Source organism: Anastrepha obliqua, chromosome 1, assembly GCF_027943255.1.
Source record: "Anastrepha obliqua isolate idAnaObli1 chromosome 1, idAnaObli1_1.0, whole genome shotgun sequence".
Taxonomy (NCBI): Eukaryota; Metazoa; Arthropoda; class Insecta; order Diptera; family Tephritidae; genus Anastrepha; species Anastrepha obliqua.
Window position 1 is genome coordinate 129,169,098 of NC_072892.1, and position 19,524 is coordinate 129,188,621.

At 32.1% G+C, this 19,524-nt stretch overlaps 1 protein-coding gene across 1 annotated transcript in view; it reads right to left on the bottom strand.

The window, feature by feature from the left end:
• Positions 1–14,907: 14,907 nt before the first annotated feature.
• LOC129236084 (calcium-activated potassium channel slowpoke) overlaps positions 14,908–19,524 on the bottom strand; it is a 282,580-nt gene continuing 277,963 nt past the window's right edge. The window contains exon 25 of the mRNA XM_054870285.1: positions 14,908–17,013. Coding sequence (XP_054726260.1) covers positions 16,876–17,013 — 138 coding nt within the window. The 3' untranslated portion in view covers positions 14,908–16,875. The remainder of the gene's footprint in view (positions 17,014–19,524) is intronic.

Sequence of the window (19,524 nt, forward strand, 5' to 3'; positions counted from 1 at the left end):
TATCGGCAATTTTGTTTTTCGGCTCAAACTCGATTGTTTTTAATTATATAAGAAAAAATTTTTTTTAAATGCCCATAACTTAGTCAAAAATGAACCGATTTTAATAATTCTGGGTTCAAAATGATCGTAATTACTTACACGAGCGACTTCATGTAGAAACAATTGCAAAAAAGTAGTTGAAAATTTTTTATTTAGCAAAAAAGAAAAAAATTTAAATTTTTTCGAAATTCAATATTTCAAAAAGTGTATTTTTGTTTTTTTTATAACTTTTTCCAAATCAAAAGGACATCTCAAACTTTAATCGAGCTGAATGCCTATTAGCTAAAATGCGTTGTTTTTGAGTAATGAATTTTTGAGTAAAAACCCTGTTTCGCACTTTTTGTTTTTTGCAAAATAAAACATTTTCAACTTCTTTTTTGCAATTGTTTCTGCATGAAGTCGCTTATGTAAGTAATTACGATTATTTTGAACCCAGAATCATTCAAATCGGCTTATTTTTGACTAAGTTATGAGTAATTATTCGGCTATTCGGGACATGTTCTTCGATTTCGATGTAACTCAAATATGTTGCTCTCTGGTCAAAATAATGAGACACGTATTTTTTCGTTCGCCCGAAAAAAATTTTTTTTAAGCTTTATCGGCAATTTTGTTTTTCGGCTCAAAATCGATTTTTTTTTAATAATATAAGAAAATTTTTTTTTTAAATGCTCATAACTTAGTCAAAAATGAACCGATTTGAATAATTTTGGGTTCAAAATGATCATCATTACTTATACGAGCGATTTCATTTAGAAACAATTGCAAAAAAGTAGTTGAAATTTTTTTATTTTGCAGAAAACAAAAAGTGCGAAACAGGGTTTTTTACTCAAAAATTCATTACTCAAAAACAACGCATTTTAGCTACTAGGCATTCAGCTCGATTAAAGTTTGAGATGTCCTTTTGATTTGGAAAAAGTTATAAAAAAAACAAAAATACACTTTTTGAAATATTGAATTTCGAAAAAATTTAATTTTTTTTTTTTTGCTAAATAAAAAATTTTCAACTACTTTTTTGCAATTGTTTCTACATGAAGTCGCTCGTGCAAGTAATTACGATCATTTTGAACCCAGAATTATTAAAATCGGTTCATTTTTGACTAAGTTATGGGCATTTAAAAAAAGTTTTTCTTATATAATTAAAAAAAATCGAGTTTGAGCCGAAAAACAAAATTGCCGATAACTCTTGAAAAAAATTTTTTTCGGGCGAACAAAAAAATACGTGTCTCATTATTTTGACCAGAGAGCAACATATTTGAGTTACATCGAAATCGAAGAACATGACCCGAATAGCCCGGTTGAATTGAAATGGAAAGCATCAATAATATATGTTAATAAAAATAATTGAATTATAATAAAAATATTTGCTTACATATACTATTGACCCATTAACGTCACAGACGTTTCAATTTATGAGTACAGGATAAGGATAAAAAATGTTTTCTAAAAAAAAATTTTCATTTCAAAAAAATGTTTCTTTAAATAAGTTCATTAAAAATTTTAATTTTACTTAAATTTTTAATAAAAAAAATTTAATTTAATTTAAAATTTTTTATTAAATGAAACTCATGAAATCATATAAATTTGTATTAATTTAAATTTAATTAAAAAAAAAGTTAATTTAATTTAAAATATTTTATTAAATGAAACTCTTGAAATCATAAATTTTTATTAAATTAAATTAAATTAAATTTTCTTATTGAAAATTAAATTTAAATTAATAAAAATTTATATGATTTCATGAGTTTCATTTAATAAAAAAATCAATTTAAATTTTTTACTTAAATTTAAAAATTAAAACTTTTTTATTAAAAATTAAAGTAAAATTAAAATTTTTAATGCACTTTATTAAAAATTAAATTTAAATGAAACTAAAATTTTTAAATACATTAAAACATTTATTATTAAAAACATTTTTTCTTTTAAAAATTTTTCATTAAAATAAAACATTTATTATTAAAAACATTTTTTTAGTTTTCATTTTTCATTAAAATAAATGTCTATTTTAAAAAATTTTATCATTTAAAAAAATTTTAGTGTAAAACAATTTGTTTTTTATTTATGAATTTTCATAAAATTTTTTTTTATGAATTTAATTTAATTTATTTTTTTTTTATTTATGAATTTTCATTTTAAAATTCATGTGTGCTTCATTTATAATAAAATTTTATTACGTTGCATTTAAAAAAAAAATTTCATTTCAAAATTTTAATTTCAAAAAATATTGTTCGATTTCAAAAAAAATTTCACAAGCGGATTTATGAAAACTGCTTATATTCCTTCTAATTCTTTTTGCAAGCTGTCTTACGCATTTTTGCAACAAGAAATTCATTTTTATATGGAATAAAGTGCAAAAAGCCGTTAGCAGCAAAAAAGAAAAAGAATATTAAAATTCCAAGTGATTTTTCAGCTACTCAGCACCTTCATTTATTTTACTAGAATTTCACGCGCCATGTTACTTATTTTCCAAAAATTCAGCTCAAAAAGTTCAAAATTTAAATGAACATGTTTTGCATTTTTCTAAATTTTGTAAAGAGTTGTAAAGTTTTATTTATATGGCTTGGTTCAAGAATGAATCATTTAAAAAAAAATTTTAATCAGAAAAAAATTTAAATATTAAAAACAGAACACAAAAAAAACGCATGCACTGAGTTATGCTTGCCAGTGCATATTTTTATAAAAAATGTACGAAAAATATTGCCTATATTACGAAACAGTAAAGTGACTTAATTATCTGACCACAAGTGTTCGTGTGTATATATGTATGTATGTATGTACATATCGAAATCGAGCTCAGTTTTTTCTACAATCTCATGACACATTTTCTGTACTTAGCTGCGTTTTTGTTAGAAAATAATTAATGCATTTGCTTTATTTAAATTTTATTTTATTTATTTCTTTAACTATATTTTTTATGTCTTATTCATACTTTTCACATCTACAAATACAATAAATAACTTTGAAGGCGCATAATATTCACAATTAATTCTTCCTAATTATCTTCTGTTTTTGTTTTGCGTAATTAATTTTTTTGTTCTAATTTAGGTTTTTTTCTTCTTACTTTTAGTGACGACTTGCTGCTCACTACTTTCCATCTTTCTTGCATATGAACAGTTTGTCTTCTTCTTGCTGCTTTTTATTCTAACTTTTGGTTTAAATGCTACACTACACATGAAATATTTCGTATATTGCTAAGCTTAATTTTGCCTATTTTTATGCGAATTATATTTTCCTGATTAGTGTTTTTTTTTTTGGGTTTTTGTTTTTTTAATTACGCATATTTTTATTAATTTGTTGTAATTATGTACAATTATTTTTATTTAATATGTAAAAGCTCGAATTCGTTTTGTTTACTTAATTTGTGTTTTGATTTTTTTCTGGTTTTGCTTTTGTTAATTTCCTAATAAATCGCCACGATGTACGTAATTCACTTTAATTACAAAAGGCTAAACTAGAAAATTATAGATTCTTGCATTTAGTTTTTCATGATTTTATGCTTGAAATTCGCCAATGCCAATTATTTATCGATAACTTTTCCTACATTGATTCAAATTCTCTATTTGATTGTTATGGTTCTGCTCGCAAATAATTTTTGTTTTTGTTTTGGTTATAAAGCATTAGCTTTTGTATATTTTTGAAGTGATTAGCGCAATTGTGAAACACATACATACATATATGTAGATTCTGTATATGTATGCTCTGTGACGCTTTTGGTGGGTCATATACACTACATAAAGGGCATTATGTACTTGTGGGTAAACAATTTTTCAAAAAATTATTCATGTGTCGTTTCTCCATATTTTATTTGCCATAAGCTAAGCAGGTTAGCAGTAGTTAATAGTTAATAATTTCAGTAGAAATTCATAGCTTTTATTCTCCTTTGCTGCTATTAGAGTTGGTCAGAATCGATATCTAAAGTAGTAAGTACTCGATTCCCAAAAGATTTGACGGCATCCGATTCTTCGAAGTGTCGATACTCAAGTACTCATATTAAGCCTCAAAATACTCAAATTCTCATATTAGTATCGATTCATTGTCGGTAGGTAAGTAGGTGAAATGGTTGAAGTACCAGTCTGGCACTCTCCAAGTAGCACTAAAGCGACGTTTTGCACTATTTTGAGACCTTCAACGGGTAGATATATACAGCCAGCTAGAGTCGTTGTTGTAATGGAGAAGGTTAATGCGATTTAGGTTGGCGCACTGCTCCAGGCTGTCAAAGAAAGGAGGGCCCAGTGACTTCAATTGTCTAGCTACCGAATTCGGACATTTACAGAGAAAGACTTCAACAGTCTTCTTCTTTGGAAGGTCCCCAGAATAGGAATATGACAGGAATATGACGAATTTGCAAAACTGCTGGCGTGCACAGTCTATTAGACGAATGTTTAGTGATCGAGGGTTAACTCTTTCCCTATTCCACCTTACTTTCGGTACATTTTTTTACCTAAAGAGCACCAGCCTATGCATCATATTACCGGTTGCAAAGATGGGTGAGGTTCAGCGCACTAGACAGGGATAGTTTAGTAGGACCTACAACTGCAATTGCCACTAAGGCCTTCTAATCGCTATTCGGCAACACTTGGTGCAAAGACAAAAAAAATGTTGCTGGCGACATTTGAAGCAATTGGTCGGCCAGTTCTAAATTACGCTGTGCCCTCTGGTTGCCTGGTACTAATGACCTGTTCAAATACTGATGTCCGGATATTCACGAAATGCCTCCAAATGTCTCACGTACAACATCTTCACAATCCTGCAGACATTTGCTCAAGACATTTACTTAGCCAACTCCCAGGCGAGTCAGCACACATCTCTCCGACTACGAGATCTAGAACCAAACACAACTACAACTACTGGACCGAACAGAATACAGACAGACATTAAACGAAATTTATTGGGAGACTCCCACCACTTTTCTAAACCCCCGATCTTCGCATGCCGTCATCGGAGTCCAACTACCAACCATTGCATACGAAGAGTTTCTACTGTCGCGTGCGACCCACGTAATTTTGGCTCAGTCTGGATATTGTAACAGTTTAAATTCCTATTTATCTAGAATCGACCCTGACATACTCAAAATATGTCCAGCATTTGAAGGTTAGACGATGACAATCGTTGACTACACCACACTGGCAGGGCCTTGTGAAATGCTATAATAACAAGAACCGCAACCGGTTCTAATGAAAAATATCCAAAGTGCAGGCTTTAGAGTCATTCGAAATCAGCTCACTGTAAAAAATTAAGCCAAATTGGAAATATTGCTGTCAGACTTAAGGAAGTAGAGTTCCGCATTGAAGCTGTTTGACTGTCTCTGTCCTTTTCTATATCCTGACAGCTTGTGCAATAGTCGTTGGATAGTGCCCCTAAACAACTGGCATGTTTTCTCATTAGGCAGGGCGCACATAAGCCACCTACTACGATTCTGAAACCCATCCTACTTAATGTAAGTAGACTCTTAGTGGGACCCATGTTCCGTTCAGGCCACGTGTGTCTACTAATAGCGCAGGTGTTTACTTGTTTCCAGTTGGATTCGCAACAGTAATGGTGCGTCTGTCTATTAAAACTTTAAATACTGTCAAGGGCATGGGTATGCCGACCTTGTCCTGACTAATTTGGAGCGAGGAGCCCAATCTAGCTAACTTATCTACCTTACAGTTACATACCTATACATATTCTTGAATAAGTAGTTCCCCAGAAATCTGAAGTGTCTTCCTCGAATTACGCAGCATTCGCACAAGAAGTGTTGAATGGATTCTATCTCATCTCTACTTCTGCTACTGAATGAGTGGCCTATGATTCTTCTATTAAAAGATTGGAGCTCAGTTGCTCGATGGCTCTGGATGATGTGGCGTTTTTAGTTGCCAGGTTTAAGTCGAACGCACCAGCTACTAGTCTTCAGAGGCTGATTATATTGTGTCAGCTGCATGCACTTGTACTTAATTACACTTACTTCGTTGCCGTCTGACCAACGACTGATTGACGAGTGTTTGAAATTATCGTGCAGAATTCGGCTGCCGAAACTTCCTTGTGACATAGCAGCAAAAGTTCCCTTCACAATTTTCTTTTTCACCAAAGCTAAAAAGCAAACCTTGTAAATCTATAATTCTTGATAAAAATCTGTTTTGTGTGAATGGTGGGACCACCTGAAAGATGCCGCTCGATGTTCAACAGTTCTCGAGGCGCTAATGTTAAAACTCGATGGGAAGTGTTCCAGGTGCTTTGCGATTTATGTAGCCGGTAAATATTATGGCTGAATAAAGCGCCCAAAGCTATTACGCCTGGAACACTCGCTATGGAGTTCAAGCATTAACGCTTCGAAAACGGTTAGCGTTTGAAACGGTGGATATGGAGTTCTGGCTTAGCAGCACCATCATGCCGCTTATGTAAATGCAGCATATTTTTAGGTGCACATTTCTCTTATTTAGTATAGTTTTGGTGTGGAAAATTAAATCAAGCTATTATGAAATTTTTCTCATTCTCAATTTTTGAAATTGGGCTTTGAAAAACAAAAAATTATATTCGTTTCATTTTATGGCAATTTTTCTTTTGTATGGCATTTTATGGAACTGCTTTCTGCGTTATGCGACTGCGATGCATATTTGACCTAATACCCCAAATCATTATGGAGATGTTCCTTTAAGCAATAAAAGAAATTACTTTTTGTTATTTTCTTATTAATTTTATGCGCTGAAAAAAAAAAATAAAAATGGTTCGCGATATTTCACTAACTCGTTCAACAGTTATAGATATTCCTTTAGTTATTTTCGTGTATTTTTATTTCACTTAATTTTTCGTTTTAATTGCTTTGGCAGTGTTACTTATTTTTCTAGATTTCCACATACTTTGCAATTTCATTGGTCTATTCTATTTTTGTATTTTACTAATTTTTGTTGAATAGTTTAATACGTTTGATTCCGGTTAAATTTACATACAAACTGTTTTTTTTTTAATTTTTGTTGTTTCAATGTATTATTTCGTTTAATGCGGGCATTTGAGGCTGAACAATATTTGAATGATTCTGAAATTTTTTCTAAAGCACACACATACATATTTCGTAGTCTATTTTTTTATTAATGTTTTTTATTTTTTATTTTAGTTTTGTTACTTTTGTTTACATGTTTTGTTGCTATGTTTGTGTATAAAAACGAAAGTTAGTTATTTATAAGTATGTATGTATGTATATTAAATATTAAAATATGCAGTACGCTTATTTACAAATTATTTACAAATTATATTATATATATATGTATGTATGTATTTGTGTTGTAGTATTCGCATACTTAGCAAGATTTAGCAGCAGTAGCTGTGTAATAAATATATTATTTAAATTATTTGCCTTAAAGTTTGTCTATTTGTAAACGTGTCAAAGTTCATAAAATTTAAGTGCCAAAAATGAGTTTAAAAAAAAATTATATAATATTTTATAAAATTATGTGAATTTGTGAATCTAAATAATTACGCATGTGATAAAATTACGTATTTTTGGTGAACATTTTTTTTACTATGCTGAAAGAAACTTTGGACATACACATATACATATGTATCTATGTATGTATGTATGTAATACACACAAATTTTATAAAAAAAATGAGTGCACCGAATTTTATTTATGAGATTAAGTCCTAACCCTCGTACCTGGTGTGTGTTGATATCTCGAGTCTAATGTGAGAGGCCAGGTTATGTTGAACTGATTGAATTGCAATCACGCATAGACCGGTTCGGCCCATAGCGATACCAGATGGAGTTCATGAGTTATGTGTTTTGAAATAGTATATTTTAGTTTAGTTTATTTCATTTTCTACAAAAAAAACACAAAAAGTGTCCTGTTATTTCATTGCAATGTAAAAAAAAAAAACAATAACGTACAGAGAGTTCACGCCGCAGCTTAAATAATGTAGTTAAAAGTAGTTAAAAAAGAACAACTATTTATTTCTGATTTTTAAAATTTTAACTCTCTGTTGGACACTTTTTTTAAATCTTCGGTTGGGTTCTCGGATCTGCTCGTTTTTGTCCTGTTCGAGAATATTTTTTAAAAATTTACATCCATAAATCGATAGAAAATTAAATTTTAGGAAGCTTCCTTGAAACTCAGTTCGTTAGCTATAACAGAATTTTGTTAAATTCACGTCGAAAGTGGAAAAAGCCAGTCCGGGTACCCAACGGAGGGCTAAGTTGTGTGCTCTTTGTTGTGCATCCTTTATTATCAATTACTACGTGGCATGGAGTCAGCCAATTTTTTTGTGTATTCTGGACTAATTTGGTTCCACCCTTCAAGTATCGCCTTTTTACGATCAGATTTGGTATGGATGTCATATTTTCGTATATTTGTCTTCAAAACCAACCACGTATTTTCGGTGATTGTGCAGTAGTTGGGGACAATTATATATTAACCGTCGTCGTTTTGATAAAAGCAAAAGTCGTCTTGAATGTGCGCTTTGAACAAATTTTCTGACAGAAGTTTTGAGTAAACATATTTGTTCATTGTAAGGTCTCAAACCCGTTGCCACCGCCGTGTTTTGTAGTAGCTTGCAAATTTTGGTGTTTAAGCTCCGTATAAAAGTTCTGCCATGTGATCCAAATAACTTATTTTTACTTCGTTTGCAAAAAGTACGGTCCTCCAAAATGCCGGGTGTATTATTTCTATTCCTTGCATTTACAAGAGGGTATTCTGCCATTTAAATTGGTTTCCCTCATTACTTTCCCTCAGTACAGTTTCTGTGTGGCAAATCTTACCTGAATTATTTTTGACCATTTCAACTAACTTTGGAGCGCTTGTTGTTGGGTTTTTTTCACTTGGCGCACTAACCGCTGATACTCCTTCCCTGTGCATGTTTTATTTGTCGGTATTTTGTTTTTTTATTACAATGAAATGAGTGAATACTTTTTTGCATTTTATGTTGAGAAATGAAATAAAAAAAAAAAAAGTTAAATGTCTGCATACTTTGATTTGTCATTTTCCCAAAATATTATGAAATATAAACACTCGTATTTGTATTAAATAAGCTGTGAGCGACTGTATCTGAAATAACTTAAGGCCTCTTCTATTTGCGATTTTCCCGCTCGCTATCTTTATGCTCGATTAACTTAAGGAAAAATTTGCATGCGAAAGCAACAGCAAAGTTATCAAACAAGATTCGCCGCTAGCGAATATGATTATAGCTCATTCTACTGGTAGCACGCATTGCCTTACTGTAATTTAAGGCAGCTCAATTCCCGCGTTGCCAATATATGTTCATCATTCCAGTTGCTTCATCTATTCGCCACTTTCTAACTCTTGGCGAAAACAAGACGCCTTTACTACTTAGTCAATGGTTAAACTCATCTTGCCTTAATACGAGTACTTAGCGAGAATGAGAAAAGAGATGTTAATGCTTGTATTGATCTTACTAAACGCTGTCATGCCCAAGAATTCTTTTTCTCTTCTTGATTCTCGCGATAACGGCTTACGCGATTTTGGCGAAAATTACAAGAATCAAGAATTGTGTCTTTTTGGCGGGCTGGGTATATAAAGAGGTGATAAGTGTCGTGTCTATTGGACGTATTCGTATGTTTAGTATGTGGAGCTCTATACACAGGTCTCACAAAGCATTTTAGCTCTTCGTCTGCGATGGATGGTGAATGGGCTCCGATGCCGGCATTCATGGAGCGGGAATTGATGAAGGTGTAGATAACTCGCGATGAATGTTGTTGATAGCCCCCCAAGTTCAGTGAGTGGCATACGTATTGTTAAGTCTGGGATATGACTCAGCCTTAGGTAGATATCTGGTGCGGTAGTCTCTACGATAAAAAAACCTAAAATTTCTGCTCCTTAACTAGGAGCATCTCAGTGCAATATTTTAGCAGGTCTTTGGCTTCATCTATTTCGTTTTACTAACTGTGAATAGAGTAGTGATAGTAGAGTGGCGGGGGCCACCATATTGTTGCATTTAGCTTAGCTAAATTTATCAAAATCAAAAACTGTCTAATTTTTTCTAAATAACTCTTTATATCAGATTGGTGGTGCTTTTTCCAATAGGGGTTTTATGACAGATCACGCGTGACTACTGTCAAACTAAATAAATAATTTTCTCAGTATTCACTGACATTTCATCATGGAAAGATTTACGTCTCAACAACGTTTACAAATCATATAATTCTGTTACGAACACGACAGTTTGTGAAAAGTGTTCATCGCGCGCTCAGGCCAACTTACAGATGCCGAACCCACTATTCGGCAAACCATCGACAAAATTGCCATATTTAGGCTGAAAAGCAACTCGAAGCCATTCAAGACTAGCCCTTACATCCATTGAAAAAAACGTTTAGGGCGGCCTATGGGCTGGAGGATTCATCGGCGCACATTTCTTCAAAGACCTGGCGCTAATGTAACAGTCAATGGCGAACGCTATCGTGCTATGATAAACGACTTTTTGACTTTTCATGCCGGATACCGGAAATTGAAGCTCATAATCTATACAACAACAAGATGGCGCTATTTGTCATACAGCTCGTGAAGCAATGGATTTACTTCGTCGACATTTCGGTGAGCAATTTATCTCTCGCCTCGGACCAGTGGATTGTCCACCAAGATCGTGTGATGCCACACCCTTGGACTTTCATTTGTGCGGGTATGTAAAGTCTAATTGCTTTGTGGACGAATCAGCTTCGATTGAGTCATTGGAAGCTAAGATTGCTAAAATTATTCACGACATACCGAATGAAGTCCTCCAGCGAGTTATTCAAAATTGTTTACGGCGCAATTGCGGCCAACATTTGAAAGGGATTATCTGCACAAATATAATAAAGATTGCCCGATCAATTTGTGCTTTCGTTGTTTTATTTCAATTTATAATCCGAAGCCTCTAAATTGATCACCCTTTATAATGTTGTTAACTACTTTTTCACATTCTAACAAACTTCTCGTGGTACGGATTTTCGCGCGCAAAACGCTACACAATTTGCTTATAATCCAGTTGGCAGTTTGCGTATTCTTGTATTGCAGAGACTCTAGACTCTGATTCTTGATCCTTTAATAGTTCATAGCGAATCCTTTATCTTCAATGTATGTATAAGTATAATAAATATATTAAAAGTTCTCTTGTTCTCTCATACATCTCACCTACATTTACGTTACGCCCATATTTCACTTCAAACTGTACTCACTTTTCACTTTATTCCTCATGTAAAAAGTACCCGACAAACTTTGGCCAAACTTTAAGCTGGTGAACTGTACGAGTTTTATATGCAATAACAACTCAACGACTCCTTTAGATTTCACGTGTAGGCGATGAGACTCCTCTCGCTTGGCATGACAAACTGTCCAAAAATAATAGTGAGGAGTTCTAAGGGTTTCATAGTCAAGTGTTTTAACAAGAACTTACGAGTATTGATAAAAATATAGCCCGAGTCTTCGGTTTCAGAAAAGATTACCAAAAACTATGGCTGAAAAATTTTTACGGTGCCTTGAATTGAAAAAATGTAATATATATTATAATATATTTTTTTAAGTGAAACAACGTCTAGTGACAATTTGAACAAAAAAGAAATGTGTACATACATACATATATTACATACACATATACATAGTGTGCAGTCGCATACGTTAAACCTTGCGCTCCAAAGCAATAGTGTTTCTCATTTGTGGCTGTAAGTTTAATTAAAAAAAAATTGCTCTTTTATATAGTAAAGTTAAGATTGTTTGCATAAACGCAAATTCTTCAATTGGTTATAATTTTTATAATTCGGAATACAAGTAGTTGTAGTTTTTTTGTTTATTTGTAAGTATAAGTTAGTATTTGTTTTGAGTTTTTAGTTTTCTCATAGATACATACATATGTACGATATATTGTATATTACAATTTTTTTAGAATTTGTATTGCAAAGCAGTGTTCCACACGTACGCTTTCTCTCTCTCATTTAATGCGCAAAAGCATAGAATCATCCAACGCCACCGTTTGCGTCAACTGCCTGCTTGCCTGCATGACAACACTGGCGTTTTCTCTTTAAAAGTTCAGTTATGTTTTGCATTTTGAGATGAGATTGAACCTCGAATTAGTTTTACTTTTTTTATCTGTAATTTGTTTTGTTGTTTTTGTTTTTTACTTCGTTACTCTACTAAATTTGGTGTTGATTGTTGTTTGACTTGTAGTTTTCAGTAGGTTGTATAGTTGTAGTTTTGTTGTTACTTTGCTTTTTGGTTTTTTGTTTTTCATAATTCCTTTGCTTAATGTGTAGCTAACCTCACTAATGGTTCCCAGCTGCTTACGGCACACCATTGACTATACTCAAACTAGTTGTTGCTTGATATTTCCTCGATTCATGATGAACTTTGAAACTCAGGGTTGGCGATAAACGATTAAAGTAAATGAACGTAGGATTTGTTGCAAAAAATGAATAAACGTAATGGTGTGAAAATATCGATAATTGAAAGGTGCATTTAGTTTGCTTTGATTTTCATGTACGGGTACAAAGTGAGGCGAATTGCGTACGAACTTTTTCGTGATCAATGCGTGACAAACGATGAGAAAATATCAAAAATATATGAAATGAAGAAATATTAAGAGAAAATATAAATATTATGTATATTATATACATATGTACATATGCAAGTATAAGTGGAAAGGCCTAATGCGCTTTGGTTGTTTGTAGAATTATTTGAAAATTTATGAATGCTGTACAGTTTGAATTCATTAAACATATAAGTATGTATTCTTCTGTGCATACATACCTCCCCCGATTGCAGTGACTTAGTGAGAGACACAGTATTTCGTTTTGTACGTGAAGTTAATGAATTATTGAAATGTTTGATACTACGGCGGTGCGTATACTACGAAATCGTGAGGCCGTTAGGTGGTGTTCAAAGCTGCTTAACATTTTTGTATTGGCTCTTTAAAGTGAAATTAGTGCGAAGAGTGCAAATTGATTGAATTGAATGGGATGTAAGTGGAATGGGGAGGATGTGCGGTATGCTACTAAGTGCATGTGTTTCCAAATATAAATAGTGAATAATGCGTTAAGTGCCGATTTATTTCAGTACGAAAAGGTTTTTGACAAAAAAAAGAAATATTTATGCGAATCATATGATGGCAATTTTGTATGTGAGAAGTAAACAAGAATTCCATTCAAAATTTAATAGCAGTTTTTTGTTAACTGAGGCAAATATTTAAATAAAAATAACCGAAATTAAAAAAAAATTAGACTTTGACTTTTTTAAATTTACATAAAATAATTTTTTTTTAATGAAATACTTTTCTATTGAAATATTTTTTATACAAATCATTATTTTGTTGAAATATTTTCTTATTAAAAAATGTTTGTTGAAGAATTCTTTTAGTAAAATGATTAAAAGAAAAATTATTAAAAAAAAATTAAAAAACAAAAATTAATATTTTAACTGAAATACAAAAATAGTACATAATGAAATATTATGTGTGATAAGTAATCAAGAATATTACTGGAATTTTAGTAGTAGTTTTGTATTAACTAAGCTAAGAATTGAAGTATTAATAGCAGAAATTTAAAAAAAATATACTCTTTTAAATTTAATTATACTAAATATTAAAAAAAAATTGACTTTTTAATTTACATAAAATAATTTTTTTTAATAAAAATTTTTTTAATTGAAATTATTTTGTTTATTGGAATGTTTACCTGGTTAAATTAATATTAAATATCTAAGTTTGATTTTCTCTTAATAAAAAAAAATATTTTAAAAATAACTAAATTTGAATATTGGAAATTTAATAGTAGTTTTTTGTTAACTAATGTACAAATAAAAATAATTTAAAAAAAATTAGGCGCTTTTTAATTAATTTTTTTTAATGAAACAATTAAAATAAATTTTTTTATTAAAACAATTTAATTTGTTGAAAATTTGTTTATTAAAATATTTTGTTATTGTTGAAATGTTTTCTAGTAAAATGATTTAAAACAAATTATTAAAAAAAAATTTTATAAAAAAAAAACTATCTACATATCTTAAATGAAATAGAAAATATTTTTTTTCTATTTGTTTCGAATTTGATATATATTCCCGTTATTCTTCGGCGGAATTGAATATTTGCTACAAATGTTTTTAAATACGGTACATTTGTATATACTTATGCATGTTTGAAAAGCTATATATATTTTTATAGTAAACAAAATTATTCGAAAAGCACCTAAATCTGATGTTTTTTCAATAAAAAATTTTATCTAAATTCAATTCAATAAAAAAAATTGAAAAGTATCTAAATTTGATTTTCTTCTAAAAGTATCTAAATGTGATTTTCTCCCAATAAAAAATTTTATTTTGAAAGTATCTAAATTAAATTTTCTTTAAATAAAAAAAGTTGAAAAGTATCTAAATTTGATTTTCTTCTAAAAGTATCTGAATGTGATTTTCTTCCAATAAAAACTTTTATTTTGAAAGTATCTGAATTCAATTTTCTTTTAATAAAAAAAGGTGAAAAGTATCTAAATCCGATTTTCTTTTAATTAAAAAAATTATTTCAAAAATATTTAAATCTGTTTTTCTTTTAATACTTTTTTTCAGCTTTACTACGAATTGATTATTTGTTTCAAAAATTAAAAAACAAAAAATTTGTGGGTTTTCTTAAAAGAAATATTTAAATAATAAAGGATGTTTTTATTTCCAAAAAAAGTATGAGCTTTATTTAAAATGGTTTATTCATTAAAATAAAAATACATAAATTTTAGTTTTTATTCATTTAAAATATATTAAAAGCAATATGAGTTTTAGTTTAAACTTTTCTTTATTTAGTTTTCTACAAAAATGTGAAAATTTTTCAAATATTTTAAATAAAGTTATAACATTTAAAAACTTAAAATTTTAAATTAATATATTTTTTTTAATTAAATTAATATTAAAAAATTATAATGACAATGAAATAGGGGTAAGCTTTAAAAGTTTAAATAAAAGTGAACTATAATTAAATAAAAAGTTAAAAACAAAAAATTTTAATTTATTTGAAACACACACACAGAAGATCGCTAAACTTCTAATATCTGTAGAGAGTTTGAAACTCGGTGAATAAAGCTAATTTTTTGGCTCGCGGAAAGAGATGCTCTGAGCCAGCAGATTGGCGACATTACGCCGAGCAACATAATCAGTCAAATTCTCGAACGCGCGGACAGCTGGAACGCGGTAAAGTGACCTCAACACAGTGCAAAAAAGGGAAGCATCACAGAGAGAGACACAAGAAGGCGATATAGCAAGAAAGCTGGCTATAAATACGGTGGACCTAGATGGGTGAATAGAATTGGTCTTTTATGGATGCCGTTCTGGGTCCTCTTGAAGTTATGCAGAAAATAGTCCCAGGAAGGGAGTCCCCCTAGAAGGAGAGGAGAGGAAGGATTGTGGTCACACCACTCGACGCAATAGACGGCGGGCGCTGTAAGTGCGAACCCTACCTCCCCCACCAAAAAAAAAAAAATTGAAACAAAAATGTATTTTTTTTCTTTATTTCGAAAAGAAAACCTTTAACATACTTCGGCCTCTTACCTTTCAAAAATATGTAGTAGTACTCTTCGCTGAAATGAAACAATAAATAATAATGCTAAATAATAATTTGAATATGGGAGACAAATTCTGTTGCACACTTTTCCAGGGGTTGGTTTTCAATAGTTTTATACTTGAGTGGATGCCTTGTGCTACGAAACTGTAGAAAATATAGCTACAGACTTCTACTAAATGGAGTTTTTTTTTTTTTCAAAATACAAATATCTTTGACTTATAAAATATTTTTTTCACATCCAAATACTTCGCTCTCATCAGTTTAATATACCTTTAGGACATCAGTTTCGTATACTTTTAGGAGTCCAAAAACCCAATTAGTCCAAATATCAAATATTCGAAAAAATGGGAAAAGCGATCTTTTGTGTGTTTCTATTTTAATAGCTTTAGCAATATTACTGATGCATTTAAATACCATGCAACAACAAATAATATACAAAATAACAACACAGGATTGCATATAAAGCTACACACATACGCACATTTATATATTCAACTTTACTTAAACCAAAACTTAATCATAGAAAAGTTCGTACAATCCTAGTTTTTTTGAAGATATAAGCAATAATTTGAAAAGTTTCAAAACTAAACTAATTGTAAGCTACAAAATAGATCTTTAAATTTAGGGACGCTGGATGTGAGTGCAGTGAATATTATCAAAAATATATTAAAATTTAAAGCGAAATTCCAATTAATTATAAAAATTAGTTTAAAACTGAAAAAAAAAATTAAAATTAAAATTAAAAAATCAACTTTTTCAATTCACTTAGAGATTGTTAATAAGTTTTTGGAAAAATTAATTACGTAGTTAGGGCTTTGCGGAATGGTGTGGGAAGCAATCTTTTTACCATTTGAACGATGGAATTTACTCTTACCGATCCAATATTGAATCAGTCGTATACTTTCTTTGTTGGAGTTTAAGTTTTATATTTGCAAAGACATTTGCTTCCAATTGAGTATGAATTCAAACGACTTTTGTTGCATCCCTCATTTAGTTGGTTGGGTTTTGTTTTCCATGAGGTTTGCATTGGCGAATGTCTGTGCAAATATAAACGTACAAAATAGCGCATTTACTTGGTCTCTTAAATACATAATTTTTTCACATAATTTTTCTTCAATTTACAATTAGTTTTCAGCTGCGGCATTTACTGTTTTCGTTTTTTTCTTGTTACCAAGTTTTAATTCATTTGCTAATACTTTTGGTCGGATACATTTTGCATTGCCGCACGCAGTTTTTGCCATATTTTGCCGATTATTAATTGCCAGAAATGCGCTATTTTGTACCCGATTGCTTGCTCCATCGTTCAAATGTACGAGTAAGGACCATCAGTTAAGGCGCTACACAGTAACAATCAAGAGTTATCATCCTTGTTTGAACCACCCCCACCGACCCCGGAGCCTTGTGTGTTGGCAGCACGACCGCCAGCTGGCGCACGCACAGCGGCCGGTTTATACTCTAAGCCCGGATCGAATTGCATTAGTACGAAAACCTGAAATGTATGAAAGAAAGAGACATTTGTATCATTTGAAATTTGTATTAGGGGCGAGTGAATTTTTTTTTATATTGTTTTGGCCGACCTATAGAAAGTTGGCTTTCTATGGCAGAAATAAGGGTGCAAAAGATTATATTATTCAAATATTTATAAAATTAATTAAAACAATAATATATTGTTGTTATTATTATTTTATTGTTGGACGGCCGCCGTAGCCGAATGGGTTGGTGCGTGACTACCATTCGGAATTCAGAGAGAACGTAGGTTCGAATCTCGGTGTAACACCAAAATGAAGAAAAAGTTTTTTCTAATAGCAGTCGCCCCTCGCCAGGCAATGGCAAATCTTCGAGTGTATTTCTGCCATGAAAAGCTCCTCATAAAAAATATCTGCCGTTCGGAGTTGGCTTGAAACTATGGGTCCCTCCATTTGTGGAACAATATCAAGACGCACACCACAAATAGGAGGAGGAGCTCAAAAATAATGTACGCGCCAATTATACATATTTATTATTATTACATCAATGTATGTTACGAGGTGCCCCTCGACAGGTTTTAATTTTTGAAAAAACGTTAAATTCAATTTTTTCATGCTTACTTCACAAAATTATGCAAGTTCACGCGTGCACTCATTTATACACCCACTTGATTTTTGTTAGTGTTAAGATTGATTTCAGATCATTTTCCTGGCCTTCGAAGGTAACTCATCTCGGGTCCTTTTTTAAGAGTTGGCATATCTCCGCCGTGGCTACGGGTTACATGACCCTTTTGATCAGCTCAATTTTTGACTATGAATACAAATGAGCCCCATCAGCAAAAATGACGACACAAACGATGATCATTTGGCTTGAATACTTGCACGAACTGTATTTGATTGGCACTTAAGCCAATATCCTTACGTAATATTTGCCACGTAGCCGAAGGACAAAAGCCAACCAATTGAGAATGAAGACGAATTGTCATTTCTGAGTCTTTTTCAACATTTCGCTCTATGAACTTCTTGAACAGGTTTTTTTTTTTCAGTGTAAATTTCCAGAATTTGGAACCCCCATAACGGTTTTTATGATGACTTGCCAATCTTTACTGAACAGAAATGTCAACACAGTTTGCCATTCTCAGTTGTTAAATCATAATTACTGATATGCTGAACACACGTTTTTTAGTTGTGACAGATGGGTCGCGTTTAAAAGAAATGCGGGAGACGCAATCTGAGAAAGCAGATTGGCGACATCGCGCCGAACAACATAACCAGTAAAATGCTGGAACGTGACGACAGCTAGAACGCGGTAAAGAGATACATCGAGGAAGTACCTCGGAAAAAAATATAAACCTCGACACAGTGCAACAAAGCGAAGGCCTCACAGAGAAAGACACAAGAGGATGAGCCTATAGCATGAACGCTGGCTACAAATGCAGTCGACGCAGACGTGGGTGCATAGTGGGGCTGTCCAGGTTTCAGACAATGTGACCCATTGTCATGCGATATTTTTAACTTTGTTATGGAGAGTGTGGTTCGCAGAGCTGGGGTAGAAGGAAACGGATTTGGGTTAAGTGCGCAGTTGAGTAATAAGGCCCTCTCTCGACGAACGATAACAACACTTTACAAGACGGCCATCAGTTTTCAGAGGAAAGTATTGGGTACGGGAATAAGTGGTCGCTCTCGTAAAAGATGTGTCGCTGCTGATACTATTTCTGTGTTCGCTCTAGTAATATACTGGTGATTGGAAGGTGTATATGTGAGGCCTCGATCGCAGTAGTTGACATTCGTTTCAAGCGTAAAGATCCTTTTTTATCTGAGTCAAAAATGTCTACGTTCAACCCAAAAAACCAGCATTTATGGGAATTCATGCTTCATTATTACTTTTTAAAGAAAAGTGCTTCTGAAACGTGTCGTATATTGATCAATATTTACGGTAATCACGCTCCATCAAATACATCTTTTAAAGAGTGGTTTCGACGCTTCCAAACGGTACGGGACGGTAGACATGACAAACTGATTTTGCTGCATGACAACGCCATTTAGAGGGACTGAATTGGAAAATCTTGACCCACCCGGCGTATTACCCAGATTACCTACCTTCGGATTACTACTGTTCCGATCAATGCAGTCAGCCCTTATTAGAGAGAGATTCACTTCTTCTTATATATCGCCAACTGGCTTAATGAATGGATGAAGTCAAAAGAACTCGAATTCTTCGTCAGAGCAATCCGTATGCTGCCTGAAAGATGGAATAAAGTTGTACCTTCTAATGGCACATACTTCTCATAATATCGTGTATTATTTGACTGTTTAAATAATTCGTAGCTTTGGCTAAGAAAGGACGGAAATCGATACTTTGCAAGATTTTTAGCTCTGTTCGCGTAAATTACGGTTACCGCATTCGAACGAATCACGAGCTGTATGAGCTTTACGTAGGTATTAGCATAGTCAAACGAGTCACCCCGCAGCGATTAAGATGGCTGGTTCATGTCGTTCGTATAAAAGGAACTTCTGCGGCGAAGAAGGTGTTT